Source organism: Geotrypetes seraphini, chromosome 1 (assembly GCF_902459505.1).
Source record: "Geotrypetes seraphini chromosome 1, aGeoSer1.1, whole genome shotgun sequence".
Classification (NCBI taxonomy): Eukaryota; Metazoa; Chordata; class Amphibia; order Gymnophiona; family Dermophiidae; genus Geotrypetes; species Geotrypetes seraphini.
In genome coordinates, this window is record NC_047084.1 from 169348220 (window position 1) to 169365434 (window position 17215).

At 41.9% G+C, this 17215-nt stretch overlaps 1 protein-coding gene across 4 annotated transcripts in view; it reads left to right on the forward strand.

Annotated features, from left to right (window-relative positions):
- RAPGEF2 (Rap guanine nucleotide exchange factor 2) overlaps positions 1-17215 on the forward strand; it is a 651997-nt gene that overhangs the window by 217406 nt on the left and 417376 nt on the right. For all 4 annotated transcript variants that reach the window (XM_033941499.1, XM_033941509.1, XM_033941490.1 and 1 more), the window contains exon 3: positions 17142-17198. In XM_033941499.1, coding sequence (XP_033797390.1) covers positions 17142-17198 — 57 coding nt within the window. The remainder of the gene's footprint in view (positions 1-17141; positions 17199-17215) is intronic.

Below are 17215 nucleotides of genomic sequence, written 5' to 3' on the forward strand. Positions count from 1 at the left end.
CCTCCCTGGATGCTTCAGGAAGGGTCCTAAGGCTCTGATTGACCCAGATGCTTAAGGCCCCACCTATGGGGTGTCCGGACCAGTCAGAGCCCTAGGAACCTTCCTGTGCCAATCAGAGCCTCAGGCCCCTCCCCGGTGCATCCCAAGATGCACCGGGTGTGGGGAATACCCAGTTAGACAACACAGCAGCAGCTGCAATAAGGATGTCCTGCTGGCTCATCTGTGTAGGTAAGGGGGAAGGGTGCAGCGGAGACGGGGAGGGGGGGGGGTCACTACTAGCAGGAGAGAGTGGGCATCTCTCCTGCTGGGGGGGGGCTGTTTGGGTCAGGTTGGGCAGGATTTTTTTTTAATTATTTTTTTTATTTGCAGCAGGAGAGAGTGGGCATCTCTCCTGCAGCTGGGGGAGGGGGGACACATTCAGGTTAGGTAGGATTTTGTTTTTATTGGATGGGTTTTCTAGCAGTCTCTGACACTGACCGGCACCCCTGGACCAGTCATTTTTTTAGTCGCCAAAAGGCTAGAGATTTTGCATATTAAAAGATAAGTGAAAACACTTTCTGTTGTTTTGGTTTCATTTCAAAGGATTTATAAAATTGGAAAACAGTAAGCGGTAAGCTACATTATAATGAGGAGGTGACCATAAGGGCCAAAGTTGGATATTATCACCCAGTATACTATGGAAATACACAATTAGTGTTGAATTAAGTGGGTTTGAAGACCCTTTAGCCCTCCTCTTTGCACTGAACCCTGAGAAGTGGGGTGTTTTGCCACTGTGGATATTAAGTAATGATCCCCCCCAGTGTTCAATAACCCCCTCCCACCCCCCAAAACAGAATGAAGCAGTACATACTTGTCTCTGGAACAGCAGCATCTGGTACGGGAAATCCTAGTACAGCATCAGACTGGTGTCTTAAGTAGCTAGTTGGGTGGGCTAGTGAACCATAGAGAGGAAGACCCAGACCCATAAGGTCCAGATTCACTAAAGTCATCCATTGTCACTAAACCTGCTTTCACAGGTTTAACAGCGATCGCTGCTAACCGACCCAATTCACAAAATGGCCCATTGCGTGTTTTTCCCCTCAATTGCCCATTTTCCGATCTGGCCATACAAATTAGTAAAACCCCATTCAAAATAGCCAAGTGATTGATTCACTTACATTGCTTGGCTATTTTCCATCGGGTTTTACGATCCTAAAATCTCAACTGCTGTAGACTTGTTGGTAAATGTGTTACCGAAGGGTCTGCCTGGGGGGGGGGCAGATATTACACTTGCAAAATATCTGCCCCATTTAAAAAAAAAAAAAAAAAAAAAGAAGAAAATCCCCCACCACTGCACCCACATCATCTATAGTGTTAAGTATGAGCCAATCAAAATCCACCAAAACCCCACTATACTGCCATATAGATGCCAACTACAGCCTTAAGGGCTATAGGGGTGGTGGACAGGTGGGTATAGTAGGTTTGGGGAGAGTTATGGTAAGATGTACTTCTGGCACCCATTATGTGAAGTTCACAGCAGTGCCCTCTAAGGTGTCCCACTGCTCTGTTGGCATGTCTATGTGGCCAGTCCATTAGAATGGTGGCCCCCTCCTACATGCTGGTTTGGACATTGCAAACTTGGGACATTTTAATGGTTAAAAATGGCGAATAAAGTTAGATGTCTAGATAAATTATTTGGCAAAGAAATGTTTTTTCAGTCTGCGTATGCTGAGAAGTTTAAAGTTTTATTAAAATTTGTTATGCATGCAATGTCAAATATTTCAAAGAGTATTACAAGTTAAAAATAGGGGACAGACCATATGACAGTTTGTTACAAAATAAAATATATGCGTACCAATTTAGTACCGATACAGGAGAGGGGGATGAACTACAATCACTAAAGAAAATGGAGAAACATTTATGGGTAACACATCGGGGTGGGGGGGGTGGAGGGGGAGGGGAAATTAAGATAAGGAAGTAAAGAAGTGAAAATAAGGGGGGGAAAATTCACTATTCTATCAGGAACATTACTCAGTATTGGAATAGTCCACTGTGTTTGCTCAGTTGGACTATTGTAACTGTTTATTTGGGTATTAAACAGGGTAGTTAGATCGACTCCAGTTGATACAGAATACAGCGGTTAAATTTATTTTTGGAAAGAGAAAGTATGATCACGTATCACCATTGTTGAGAAAACTTAATTGGCTTCCGGTTCGTCACAGGATACGGTGTATATGTTGTTTTTAAATTCCTTTATGGAATATTTGATCCTTCAATCCCTCTTTGTTGGAATGTTATTAGATCTTGCCATTCAAGGATTATAACAATCTATAAATTATTTCCATGTTCAAAAAGACTTAAATGTACTGGGAAGCTCAGTAAATCTATAGCATCTAAATTGGTAGAAATTTGGAATAGACTTCCAGATTCCTTAAGACTGTTAGGTCAATTACATCAATTTTAAAAAAAATTTAAAACTTGGTTGTTCACACAATAATTATCCAAGATTATTAGCTGATGAATAGTAATTAAGTATATTTTATTTTTAACCTTTAACATCTATCTAATCTTAACTAATAGTATCCTATTAGTATGTTGTTCTCTTTTTTAATGAATTGTAAACCGAATCGAGCTCCTTAGGGAAATGATCCAGTATATAAATTGAAGATTAGATTAGATGTCCTGGCAGTCTAGATGTTTTAGCAGCCAAGATGCCCAAATAGATGATTTGGGGAAAAAAATTATTTGGATGTCCTATTCGAAAATGCCACTTCCGAATTTGGACATTTAGCGGGGAAATGTCCATGTTGGATTTAGACGTCCTTTTCAAAAACGGTCCTCAAAGCGTTTTAACTGCCCATAAATGGGTCCTGGTCAGTTAAATTGCCTGTTTGAGGCTAATTGTTTTTAGTGGCACTTAACAGTTAGTGCCGCTGAAAATGACTGGTTAGCGTTTAAAGCAAAACCAGTAATTTTAGGGATATTCCAAGGGTGGAGTCAGCACTTGCCTGGTACATAAGTGCCGATATTCAGCACTTAACTGACCAAGGTAACCACATAAGTACAGTAGACTGCATAAAAGGGTGACGGGACAAAAGCGCGCGAGACAAACGCACGCTGATATTTGAGAGTGGACAATTGAGCGCAAGACTTCAGCACGCCACTCTAAAAGCTTATTTTAAAGGGCTCCGATGGGGGGCGTGGGGGGAACCTCCCCACTTTACTTAATACTGTTGGCGCTGCCGTGTTGGGGGTGTGTGGGGGTGTAACCCCCCATTATACAGAAAACTTAACTTTTTACCAATTTTTTTTGGGGAAAGTTAAGTTTTCTGTATAATGGGAGTTATAACCCCCCCCCAAACCACCCCAACGGCAGCACCAACACTATTAATAACTCCCCCCGGTCGGAGCCCTTTAAAATAAACTTTTAGAGTGGCGCGCTGAAGTCTTGCGCTCAATTGTCCGCTCTCAAATGTCAGCGCGCGTTTGTCTCGCGCGCTTATGACTGTGAACCCATAAAAGTCATTCTGATTTTTATGCAGTGCCCCATAACTGGTTAAGTGCTAAAAGATATAGCTGCTTCCAGACACCCGGAAATTCAGTGCTGAAGCTTGGACATGGCCAGGCATTGAATTTCTGGGCATAATGCTGGTGGCAGTCAGTAAAATGCTGAGCTGTGCCGGCTGAATTTTAATATCATCCAAAGATTTGTATGTGATATCTTCTTATTGGATCATCTCAAATCAATTTGTAATCTAGCTTTTGAGAGTTATGCTTCCTTTGTCCAGTCTGGGAGGAATCCACACAGGCTGAGTTTCAGTAGTAGAAGGTCAACAATGCCTTAGGTTGTCTGAATATGCTGTAGCAGCCCTTGAGAGCTAGACATATATATGATGAGTCAGTCTAATAAAATGATGACAATGTGTGTATTGATCCTTATTTCTGTTAAATACTCTCCCAATTTATTACTTGTACCTTAACTTGCTACAGTGTAACTTGTCTTCATTGCATCAGTAATTTCTGAGATGAATGAGTGTAAATTGACTACAGTATTTTATTAAGAAACATAGAGGATTTCTGGAATTGACAAAAAAATTCCAAAGTAGTAAAATTAATGGTATAGAATTAAAAGTTTGAAGCTATATTTGTGTTCGTATTGTACAAATGTGATCACGTGTCGTAAAATAATTTAAGGGGGTTTATAAAAAGAAACATCAGGACCAATTAGCAGCAGGTTTACTCTTAGTATGCATAAAAATCTAATTGTGCAAGCAGTTCACTTACGGTTTTTGTTTTAATGGGAAATGTGCTTTGAGGATTTTTGTTTCAGAATCTTTGGAACTTATCACATCAACCTACCCCCTAGCATACCTACGTGGTTTACAAGAGCCTCTTTATGCAGTGCACCACATATGGGCAAAATCTATCTACTCTAGAAAGTTGCAGAGCACTGTTTGCCTTCCAGGATCAAGCAGAGCTAATAAATATATTTCATAGCCAAGAGAACATAAACATGTGGCTCTTGAAGAATTGCATTACTGGTTAAACCTTCCATTCTTTTGCACTCTGTGGCTACCATTTGACCTGCAGACATTAGTGCTCCAAGGGTGTAATTGAATCTGGCAGTTTCAAACTGGAAGATACATCATATCACTTCTATCCCATTTCTTCCTTTGCTTCCTGCGGTAGCCTTGCTCGTCCAGATTTCTGCAGATTTTGAGCAAGGAAAGACAGGAACAGCTGCAGCTTCTTTTAAGAGTTGGCTTTGAGCTCCCGAGAAAAACAACACTACCATAATTGGTATTGGTTTTGATTTTCTTCTTCTTCCAATTTACACAACGTTCATCAAAGATTACAAATAAAAAGATGCATTTAAAATGTTAAAGCAGCAACTTAATTTAAAATATGAAACATTGCTCATAATAATATAAGAGCATGGCATAAGGTAATAAGAAATGCTGTGCTGGGTCAGACCACAGTTTTTTCAAGCCCAGGATAAACAGTGACCTTCCCAAGTCTATTTGGTTAATAATGGATATATGGACTTTTCCTCCAGAAACTTGTCCAAACTGTATTTCATGCATTTACTTCCCATTGCAGATCCCTGGGACTCTGGGCAAGTCATTTAACTCTCCATTGCCTAGGTTACAAAATAAGTACCTGTATATAATATGTAAACTGCTTTGAAAGTAACCATAAAAAGGTGGTATATCAACGCCTATCTCTCCTCTCTTCCCTAAAGGACTGATAATCTCCCTCCCTCCCACCCCCAGATCCAGCATTTCTCCCTTTCTCATCTTCTCTTCCTCCCCTCTCAACTCTTCTCTCGGGTTCATTATTTCTTTCTTTCCTGGGCCCATTCTCTCTATCTCTTACTTTCCCATTGTCTAGCATGTCCTCCTATCTGTCGGTCCATCCATCTTGTTTCCTTCCCTCCTCTCCATCCCCATAAGTAGCGACACAAACTTGCACTCTCACAAGGCTCCTTGCTAGACTGTCACTGAAAGTCTCTTTAGCCATTTGGGCATCTCTCCCGCTGCCGAGGGAGTTTAGGGGGATGTTGATTGTTGGCAATGTGGTAGGAGAGAGAGGGCATCTCTCCTACAGAATTTCACTTTGGGATTTTTTTTTTTAATTTAATTTAATGTCAAAACACACACCACACACCAGAGATGTGTTTTTCAACCCCCAGACCAGTCACCGATTTTTGTTGCCAAAAGCCGATGTCACTCTTGGAGAATGGCTCAGCGATTTTTAGGAATCCACAGGAGTGCTCATTTAAATATTGAAGAGCTCATTTGCATAGCAATGTCAGAGACTGCTAGGAAGCTCGCAAAAGACCTCGGTAAGCAGTTTTGATAACCCACTGCTAAAATACATGCCCCCTAAATCAGCTGGAACCTATTTAGCGAGTATGTTAAAGGCAGATTTTGATTTGAGAATCTGTCCCATAGTTTTTAGATGTCTGAATGGAGATAGAACATAAGAATTGCCACTGCTGGGTCAAACCAGTTGTCCATCGTGCCCAGCAGTCCGCTCACTCTACGGTCCTTAGGTCAAAGACCAGTTCTCTAAATGAGTCCAGCTCACCTGCGTACGTTCTGGTTCAGCAAGAACTTGTCCAACTTTAACTTGAATCCCTGGAGGGTGTTTTCCCCTATAACAGCCTCTGGAAGAGTGTTTCAGTTTTTTTTACCACTCCTCTGGGTGAAGAAGAACTTCCTTACGTTTGTACAGAATCCACGTGAGTATTTCACCCTTGATTCCATGGCTCACAATTTTTCCGAAGTAGTCGTTCATGCGGGACCTTGTCAAACACCTCCTGAAAATCCAGATATACAGTGTCGACCGGGTCACCCTTGTCTATCTGCCTGTTTACACCCTCGAAGAAGTACAGCAAGTTCGTCAAGCAAGATCTTCCTTTGCTAAAGCTGTGCTGACTGGTCTTCATCAGATTGTGTCCATATAGGTGATCAATGATGCAGTCCTTTATCAGCGCCTCTACCATCTTTCCCGGTACTGAGGTCAGACTTATCGGTCCGTAGTTTCCCGGATTTCCCTTCAAACATTTCTTGAAGATCAGCGTAACATTTGCCACTTTCCAGTCTTCTGGAATCCTTCCTGATTTGATCGACAGATTGGCTATTAATCGGAGCAGTTCAGCTACAGCCCCTTTCAGTACCTTGATTACCCTCGGATGGATGCCATCTGGTCCTGGGGATTTATCATTTTTAAGCCTATCAATCTGCTTGCATACTTCTTCTAGACTAATCGTCAACCCTGTCAGTTTCCCGTCTTGATTTCCTGCGTATAGCCTGTCTGCTTCCGGTATGTTGTGTATATCCTATTTAGTAAATACAGATGCAAAAAATGTGCTCAGTTTGTCGACGATAGCTTTGTCTTCCTTTAGCACTCCCTTTGTTCCATGGTCATCCAGCAGCCCCACTGCTTCCTTCGCGGGTCGTTTCCCCTTAATATATCAAAAGAACGGCTTGAAGTTTTTTGCCTCCTTGGCTATTTTTTCATCATAGTCTGTTTTGGCCCCTCTTATTGCCTTATGGCACCCGCTTTGATGTTGTTTGTGCTTTTTCCAGTTTTTGTCCGTTTTTGAACTTTTCTATTCCTTAAACGAAGTCTTCTTGTCTCTGATCGCTTCCTTCACCGCTACAGTGAGCCACGCCAGTTCCTTGTTCTTTGGATCCCTTGTTGATACGTGGTATATATAGATTTTGTGCCTTGGTGACTGTGTCCTTAAAAAGGGACCATCTTGCTCTAGCGTTTTTACCGTGCTTATCCTCTTCTTAATATTCTTCCCCACCATGAGCCTCATCCCTTCGTAATTCCCTTTTCGGAAGTTCAATGCCGTGGCTGTCGTTCTGGATTGATGTTTTTTCCCCTCTGTCCAGGTTGAAGTGGATCATATTGTGATCACTGCATTCCAGTGTCCCTTCTACTTTTACACCTTGCATTTCCTCACATATTTTCCTTGACAAGTTGTTCCAGGAAGCAATCGCCTACAGCATCCAGGAACTTGGTCTCTCTACAGCAGCCAGAGGTGTCTAGGTTCCAGTCTGTCCCTGGATAATTGAAGTCACCCATGATAACTGCGTTGCCTCCCTTGCAGTTGCGTTTAATCTGTGAAGAGTGCTGTTTTGTTATTAAGGAATTATAGGTTTTGAGAAGCTAATAAGAGGGCATTGTATTTACTCTGTAAGTGCCTGAGCAGAAGGCATAGTTTGGCATTCACCCAGTAGTTTGTAATATCTGGGCAGGTAGTCTGTGCTGAAGGAACAGGCAGATTGACTAGGAAAGTAAACGACAGTGACACTAGAAATATATCCCAGTATAAGGTTTTGTGAGAGGATTGTATGTGGACTGATGATAGTAGTGACCAGGAATCCTGGATAAAAATAAGATTAAAGTTAAAGACTAAGGTCTGTGAGAGACAAACCTGTTAAAACAAATGGGAAGCTGTGATTAGGGAAGCAATAGTCATAGTTGTTAAATTATGCAATCAGCAATGAATGTATTGTGGAATTTTATAGCAAATATGCTGTTTAAAGCCCCAGGCTGTAGTTTGTAGAAGAGAATGTCAGACAAACTTAAATAATGGAAATGTTATTGCCTGATTGCCTGTTTGGAGTATGTTTTGGAGTTATGCAAGAGGGCTGTATATTAGATACGCAAGGTGATTAAAAAAACAAAACCCCCAAACCCACTGAAGTAACCTAATGAAAATAAAGTGTAAGTATTGCACCACGATCCTGCCTCATCTATGAAAAAGGAAATTAGTGCTGAGTTTTTGGAGAATTAGTTTAGAAGGACCAACCTGGGAAATTCGCTATTAATCAACTGCACATTTAAGTGGAAAATGCTCCTGTAACCTATTTATTAAATTCTTTGATAAATTAATGAGCTTGTGTTTTGGTACAATTGTTCTTAAATACAGAAAGCTTTTCAAATACCTCAAACTCTCTGAACATTGGATAAAGAAAATAATGCATTTGAGATTATTTATAGAACAACATCTGTCAAAAGCACAAGTTTATTCTTCCCACACATCAGCTACATTTATATTTCTGTACTTTTGGGCTAAGGTTTTCATGACATACAAACATTGGGGGGAAAGCAGGCAACATAACCTTTGTGTTCTGACCCTGGCTACAGTCTTTATATAAAAAGCTGAAATCCAATCATAGTACTTTGACCCAAAAACAAATTCCCTAAAGGTAAGCTTAAAAATAGAATTTGTTGATTTAATTTATGAAAATCCTCCTTTTATTTTACTCATGCTCTTGACAGTTTTTTTTTCCTACCTTCAGTTCAGTGTGAGCAGGCATGTGATGCACCATGTTTCTTCATTCACAATTTACACAGAGATTTTCTTCTGTTTTAAATCCCCTCCCAGTTCACTTACCCCCTCTTCTACAAAGCCGTGCTAGCAGCTGCCACGTGGCAACAGCCCCGAAGCCCTTGAAATCTCTAGGGGCTTTTGGGCCGTTATCACACAGCAGCCGCTAGCGCTGCTTTGTAAAAGAGGGGGGGGGGGAGGTTTATTCAGGTAGCATGCACCAAACCTATTTTAAGAACCCTGCAATAATAGGCCCTGCGTTTGCGAAATGTCATCAATATGCAGTGACTGGGACTCTCCCACCATCAGCAATTTCCTGAGGTGGATAGGAAACAGAGAGTGGGGGTAAATGGACAATACTTGTACTGGAAAAGCATCACGAGTGGAGTGCTGCAGGGTACGGTGCTTGGGCCCTTGCTCTTTAACCTATTTATAAACAACGTGGAAACTGGTAAGTCGAGTGAAGTGATTAAATTTGTGGATGATACGAAGTTATTCAGAGTGGTGAAGACGCAGAAGGATTGCGAAGACCTGCAACGTGACATAAACATGCTCGAGAAATGGGCCACCACATGGCAAATGAGGTTTAACGTAGATAAGTGTAAGGTGATGCATGTCGGTAACAAAAATCTTATTTACGAATACAGGATGTCTGGTGTGGTACTCGGAGAGACTCCCCAGGAAAGAGACCTGGGAGTACTGGTCGACAAGTCAATAAAGCCGTCAGCGCAATGTGTGGCGGCGGCAAAAAGGGTGAACAGAATGCTAGGAATGATTAAGAAGGGGATCACGAGCAGATTGGAAAAAGTTACTGCGTCCAGCACTGGTTGCCGTACATGAAGAAGGACATGGTACTACTCGAAAGGGTCCAGAGAAGAGCGACTAAGATGATTAAGGGGTTGGAGGAGCTGCCGTACATTGAAAGATTAGACAAACTGGGCTTCTTCTCCCTCGAACAGAGGAGATTGAGAGGGGACATGATCGAAACATTCAAGGTACTGAAGGGAATAGACTTAGTAGATAAAGACAGGTTGTTCACCCTCTCCAAGGTAGAGAGAACAAGAGGGCACTCTCTAAAGTTAAAAGGGGATAGATTTCGTACAAACATAAGGAAGTTCTTCTTCACCCAGAGAGTGGTAGAAAACTGGAATGCTCTTCCGGAGGCTGTTATAGGAGAAAACACCCTCCAGGGATTCAAGATAAAGTTGGACAAGTTCCTGCTGAATCAGAAAGTACACAGGTAAAGCTAGGCTCGGTTAGGGCACTGGTCATTAAATCAAGGGCCGCCGTGTGTTTGGACTGCTGGGCACAATGGACCACTAGTCTCACCCAGCAGCGGTGATTCTTATGTTTTTATGACTTTTATGATCTTGCTAGGTACTTCTGACCTGGATCTGCCACTGTTGGAAAACAGGATACTGGGCTTGATGGACCATTGGTTTGTCCCAGTAGAGCAACTCTTATGTTCGTAAGTTCTGACTCTGCTAAGTCAGGAGGAATACAGTACACTCTCATAACCAAAACGTCAGCCAATATTTTCACATCTATCCCAAGTAGAATTAATTCATTAAATAAAACTTAAGTACAATATAACTAAAACTTTCCCTAAATACCAGGCTATTATTTTGGTGAAGTGGGAAGCTTTCAGAAGTTGAGCTTGCAGTGGGGAGAGTTATGGGTAAAATTTATCCATTGGCTTGGGAGGAAAAGGAGAAACTAAAGTTACCTAAGATGTATTAAGAAGATGTATTTTGAAGCTGGAGTCAATATATTTGCTCAAATTGCTTTCAACTTTAACTCCACGACTGAGTGCACATGTCTAGCTGAATGAAAAATTGTTGAAAGAAATCTGGATATACACATCCCTGTAAGCCACCTTTTTTTAATACCTAATTCGAATAAAGTGTAGTTCAGCCAATTGGCTTCCCTGCTGCTAGGTTTGTTTAGAGACATCCCTCTCTCCTGGAACAATTACTCAGATCTACTAATTTATCAGGAATAGTACTTTTGATTTTGTGATGGTATCTCTTAAATCTTAATTTTTAATCTAGTCATACATAAATGTAATATGTTTTATTCTGTCTCTTTTTAATGTCTTAATTTATTTTAATAATTTAGGGAACACAATTCTTTATTGAACTCAAAATAATCATACTTGCTCATCCATGTATCCCATCAAATGGAAGAACATACCACAAAATACATTCATTATCAGATTTTGTTCAGTTTTTGACTTGGTGGTCTTTCTTTTTTATTGTTTTTATTATGTAGGTAATTTTGTATTCTGCTTTGGATAAAAGCAGAATAGAAATTGAAATAAATGAAAAAAAAAAAGAAGGAAAAGTTGAGTTGAAAACATTAAACGTGTCCATCATGTCTTTATAGCTCCATGTGAATACATTAGTGAATTAAAAATTAAATATTTTTAGCATATATAGCTGATCTCTGATTCTCTTAAGAACATAAGAACATAAGAAGCTGCCTCCGCTGAGTCAGACCAGAGGTCCATCGCGCCCAGCGGCCCACTCCCGCGGCGGCCCATCAGGCCCATTGCCTGAGCAGTGGTCCTTGACTATTTTTATAACCTATCTCTACTCCTATCCCTATCCTTAATCCTTATCTGAACCCCTCAATTCCCTTGTTCTCTAGGAACCTATCCAAACCTTCTTTGAAGCCATGTAACTTGTTCTGGCCTATCACAGCTTCTGGAAGTGCGTTCCACATATCCACCACCCTCTGGGTGAAAAAGTACTTCCTAGCGTTTATTCTAAACCTGTCCCCTTTCAATTTCTCCGAGTGCCCCCTTGTACTTGTGCTTCCCCATAATCTGAAAAATCTGTCCCTGTCCACTTTTTCTATGCCCTTCAGGATCTTGAAGGTTTCTATCATGTCTCCTCTAAGTCTCCGCTTCTCAAGGGAGAATAGCCCCAGCTTTTTTAGCCTGTCAGTATATGAGAGGTTTTCCATACCCTTTATCAGTTTAGTTGCTCTTCTCTGGACTCCCTCGAGTACTGCCATGTCTTTCTTGAGGTGCGGTGACCAATACTGGACACAATACTCCAGATGTGGGCACACCATTGCGCGATAAAGTGGCAGGATGACTTCCTTCGTCCTGGCCGTGATGCCCTTCTTAATGATTCCAAGCATTTTGTTTGCTTTCCTTGAGGCTGTGGCGCATTGTGCCGATGCCTTCAGTGTTGTGTCCACCATTACTCCCAGGTCTCTTTCAAGGTTACTTACCCCCAGCAGTGATCCCCCCATTTTGTAGCTGAACATCGGGTTCTTTTTTCCTACATGCATGACCTTACACTTCCCTATGTTAAAGCTCATTTGCCACTTTTTGGCCCACTCATCCAGTGTCGTAAGATCCTTTTGGAGATTTTCGCAGTCTTCCATTGTTTCAACCCTGCTGTATAGTTTGGTGTCGTCTGCAAATTTAATGACCTCGCATTTTGTTCCCGCCTCCAGGTAATTTATAAATATATTGAAAAGGAGCGGTCCCAACGCCGACACCTTTTCAATATATTTATAAATGACCTGGAGGCGGGAACAAAATGCGAGGTCATTAAATTTGCATTAGGTTTACAAGTGATTATTTCCAATCTTTTTGTAAATTTCTAAAAACTTTTTTATTTGCTAAACATTTTGAAAATTAATCTCTTTTGAATCCTCTGTTCTTTCTTTTTTCAGTTCTTATTTAATTGTTGTAAACCAAGTCGAGTAACACCGCCACCCCAGCCGACCCATACACCAATCACCCCATATATCTACACAAAGTATACGCAAGGCACTCCGATCAAATCCCCACCACAGTCAAGACTCCCCAAACAGAACCTCCATCCCTCCCTCAAACACTCATCCAGCACACAACCACTGCATGGCTCCCCATTAAAGTCCCCTCGACCATTCTGCAGTTAGACTGCCTAGGCCTTCAATGAAGTCCCAATGCTGGCAGCATCCCTCTCACATGGGCTGTCCTGTAGGCTCACTGCATTCCGCACCATTGCTCCTCTGATCTGCCACCGCCAACCGGAAGGTCCAGCGATCTCCTCCACTCTTACTCCAATGGGTCCCCTCTCTGGCAGATTAGGAGCACCCAGTTCTTTCAGCACCAACCAGGCCTCTGCCACTGTACGGACCCGTCTCATTGCACTCCCCACCGTCAGGGCCAAGGCAAAGGGATAAAGTCACCTGTAGCGGAGGCCCTCCCTACTAAGATAGGTGGCTACTGATTGCATATCCTTCCGCTTTTGCAATGTGGTAGCCGCCACATCCTGATATATGTCCACCTTCTGTGCATTCCATTTGTAATCCCTCAGCTTTCCCGCTGCATGAAAAATCTCCTCTTTCACCCAGAAGCTGCCTAGACACAAAAAAATATCCTGGGGCAAGTTGGATTTGGGGCGCCCCAGGGCCCGATGCACTCATTCAATATCAATTTCTGGCACCCGCCCCTCAACAGCCAAATCACTGGTGAGGATATCAGTGCAGATGTCCAGGACCGTCTGTTGGGCGTCCTGATAAACACTTTCCTCAGGCACCCCCCGGATCCTGAGATTACACCACCTGGACCGGTTTTACAGATCTTCCAGATTATTCCACAATGCCAGTTTCTCTGCTCACACTCCCACCACAGCCTGCTTATCCTCCGTCATGGTGTTAACATGTGCCTCCACCTCATCCTGGCATTTAACAATCTCAACCAGATCCTGTTTCATGTCTGTGACTACTTTGGTAACATTGTGGCGCAGGGACTGCATTTTTGTGCGGATGTCCAGCAGCAGGTCTCTAAGAGAGTCCGGCGCCTCTTGAGATACCCCCTGCAGAACGCTCCTAAGCCGTTCTCGCTGCTCCGCACCACCTCCCAGGACGTCCTCCAAATCCGCCATCTTGGTTGCCTGCGTTGGGCTTGCCCCCGCTGCTTTCGGCATTCCCTGCTTCTTCCCCATGAAACCGTAGCTGTCCAGCTTCCTCCGTGTGAACATCATGCCGGTCCGACAACCAGCTGCGCTATTTCGGGGGCCACAGGGGTCGCTATTGGTGCGATTCTTGCAAATTTTTAAGCAGCTTCGCCGGAGCTTTATTCAGAAGCAACCGGACATGTCTATGATGTCACTTCTTCCTTCAGTGAAGCTTTAGTTTAGTTTTAGTTTATATTTATGTATTTGTTGAAACATTTTTGGACACCTCTTAAATCTTTCCATTAGCCTCTGTGCAATAATGTAAACTCCTGTTTTTGTTTGGGTTTAAAAAAAAAATTATTTATTAAATTTTAATTAACATATAGTACATACCATGCATTAGGAAACGGAAATCATATAGCAGTATCAAAATTTCAGAAAAGAAAAAATATTTACAGATAAATTCTATTTAAGTAAAATGAATTATGTTTAAGCAATGAATTCCCTATAAGCACAATTTAGAGGAGGAGATACATTAGGAAAAGAGGCTCTTATAAAGGAAACAACCTGAGTTGATGCCTTTTATATTGTAGAGTTATCATCTTTCTTTTAATTGGGAAAAACTAATTTCCATTTACTTCCCTTGTATCCACAATCAGCACCTGTATTTGTCCAGGACCTATGCAGTAATCCTCTATCTATGCCCCTCTATCCCCTTTTCCAGCAGAAAATTGTCCAATCCTTTCTTGAACCCCTGTACCATACTCTGCCCTATTACGCTCTCTGGAAGCGCATTCCCGGTGTCCACCACACGTTGGGTAAAGAAGAACTTCCTAGCATTCGTTTTGAATCTGTTCCCTTTCAACTTTTCCGTATGCCCTCTTGTTCTTTTATTATTCGAAAGTTTGAAGAATCTGTCCCTCTCTACTCTTTCTATGCCCTTCATGATCTTATAAGTCTCTATCATATCCCCTCTAAGTCTCCTTTTCTCCAGGGAAAAGAGACCCAGTTTCTCTCAGCTTATGAAAGGTTTTCCATCCCCTTTATCAGACGCGTCGCTCTCCTCTGAACCCTCTCGAGTAACGCCATGTCCTTCTTAAGGTATGGCGACCGATATTGGACGCAGTACTCCAGATGCGGACTCATCATCGCCCGATACAATAGCAGGATAACTTCTTTCGTTCTGGTTGTAATACCCTTCTTGATTATGCCTAGCATTCTGTTTGTCTTCTTAGCAGCTTCATTGTCATGTCCATCATTACCCCCAAGTCCCTTTCTTGGGTACTCTCATTTAATAACATCCCTCCCATCGTATAGTTGTACCTCGGGTTTCTCCCACATGTAATACTTTACATTTCTCAACGTTGAACTTCATCTGCCATCTCGTCGCCCATTCCCCTAGTTTGTTCAAGTCCCTTTGCAATTCTTCGCAGTCCTCTTTAGTCCGAGCTCCACTAAATAGTTTGGTGTCGTCTGCAAATTTTATTATTTCGCACTTCGTCCCTGTTTCTAGATCATTTATGAATATATTAAATAGCAGCGGCCCGAGCACTGAGCCCTGCGGGACCCCACTCGTGACCCTCCTCCAGTCCGAGTAGTGGCCTTTCACACCTACCCTCTGTTTCCTACCCGCCAACCAGTTTCTGATCCATCTATGTATGTCTCCTTCCACCCCATGGTTCTTCAGTTTCCGGAGTAGGCGTTCATGGGGCACCTTGTCAAAGGCTTTTTGGAAATCTAGATATATGATGTCTATCGGGTCTCCTTTGTCCATCCGTTTGTTAATTCCTTCGAAGAAGTGCAATAAGTTAATTAGGCATGATCTCCCCTTGCAGAAACCATGTTGACTGGTTATCAGAAGTTCGTTACTTTCAAAATGTTCATCAATGTTTTCTTTTATCAGTGCTTCCGCCATTTTCCCCAGAACCGAGGTCAGACTCACCGGTCTGTAGTTTCCCTGGTCACCTCTTGATCCCTTTTTAAAGATGGGCGTAATGTTGGCTATCTTCCAGTCCTCCGGGAACATGCCTGTTTTCAGGGATAAATTGCAAATTTGCTGCAGTAGTTCCGCTATCTCCTTCTTTAATTCTTACATACTCTTCTTCTAAAGATGTTTCTAAAAGTTGTGTGACATTCAAACTATCCATGGACAGTTCTTCATGTCCAAAAGACTGCCGTTTTTTCCCTGGCAAAAAAATATGTACTGAACGAGAGAGAGGAGGCCTGGGTTGGAGGATGGAAGTCTTTCTTCCAGGCTTAGTGTTGCATTCAGCTCAGGTAAGGCTACCTCTTCGTCAGCACCCTCTTCGGAGGGTCGTGCTGGACGGATGACGAATCTCTCGATGGAAGAGAGGGGAAGAGGTTAGGACTCAGAAGGTAAGTCCTAATTGTTCCCTTTCTCTTCCCCATCCTTAGAAAAGAATTTTGGTGCAAATTTTTAAACAGGAAAAAATTTGACTTTGGAGCCCGTTTCAGCATGTATCTGACTAAAATGCCGTCTTGAATCCCCCCCCCCCCCCCTATTTTAAAATTTGTTTTTCATTTTGCAGTGCATAGTCTTACGAATTCTTCAAATTCTGTTCATTACTTATGTATTTCCTCTGTCTTATTTCTGAGTTTCTTTCCCTTTCACACAATCTATAATTTTTCTTTATAGATGCTGCTCATTATCCCTTGTATGAAACAAACCTGCTCAACATTTGTTTAGAATCCAATCTCTCCTCGTTGAAATTCTTATTACAATCACATTTATATCATATGACATTCTCTAGGGCAGGGATTCTCAACCAGGGAATTCACAAGAGGTTTTCAGGTAGTCTGTGAAATGTAACAAAACTAATGGAAAATAAAACAAAAAAAAAAGTCTTTAGTTAGTTTATTTTTGACATATACACATATATCAGGTGTGCTATCTGGAGCCCAAGGAATTTTTACAGCACTGAAGTGTGAAGGGGTGGAGGGACGTAGATAACAAAATATTTGAGAACATTCCTACCTAGCTTGTTTCTGTTCCAGGAATCTCAAACTCCATTTTTTTTATCAACTGGGTTTTTGGGCTATTATTAATGAATATTAGAGATAAATTTATATACAGTGGAGGCAGCATGCATACAGATCTTTCTCATGCATATCTATTAGGGGATATTCTGAAAATCTGAATGATTTGCATACTTCAGGGATCAGAGGTTGAGAGTCTTGTTCCTTGATTTAAACTGATGTTGATATACTATGGTATAAAGAGAACCAGAAGAATTTAAGAATACAATCAACACAGGATGGGCTAGCCAATGACAATCTGGGTAGCTTTCATTTTTAAGTTGCAGAGGCCTCTTCTCCAGGAGAAAACGTGACAACTTTTAAGCTTTGGCTAGGCCTGTGTCATATTTGTCTTTTCTATTCTTGTGTTACAGATTGATGTGTGAAACCGTTCGATATGAAAGACATGAAGCAAATGAAGTTTTGTATTAGTAAGTATGTTCTCTCT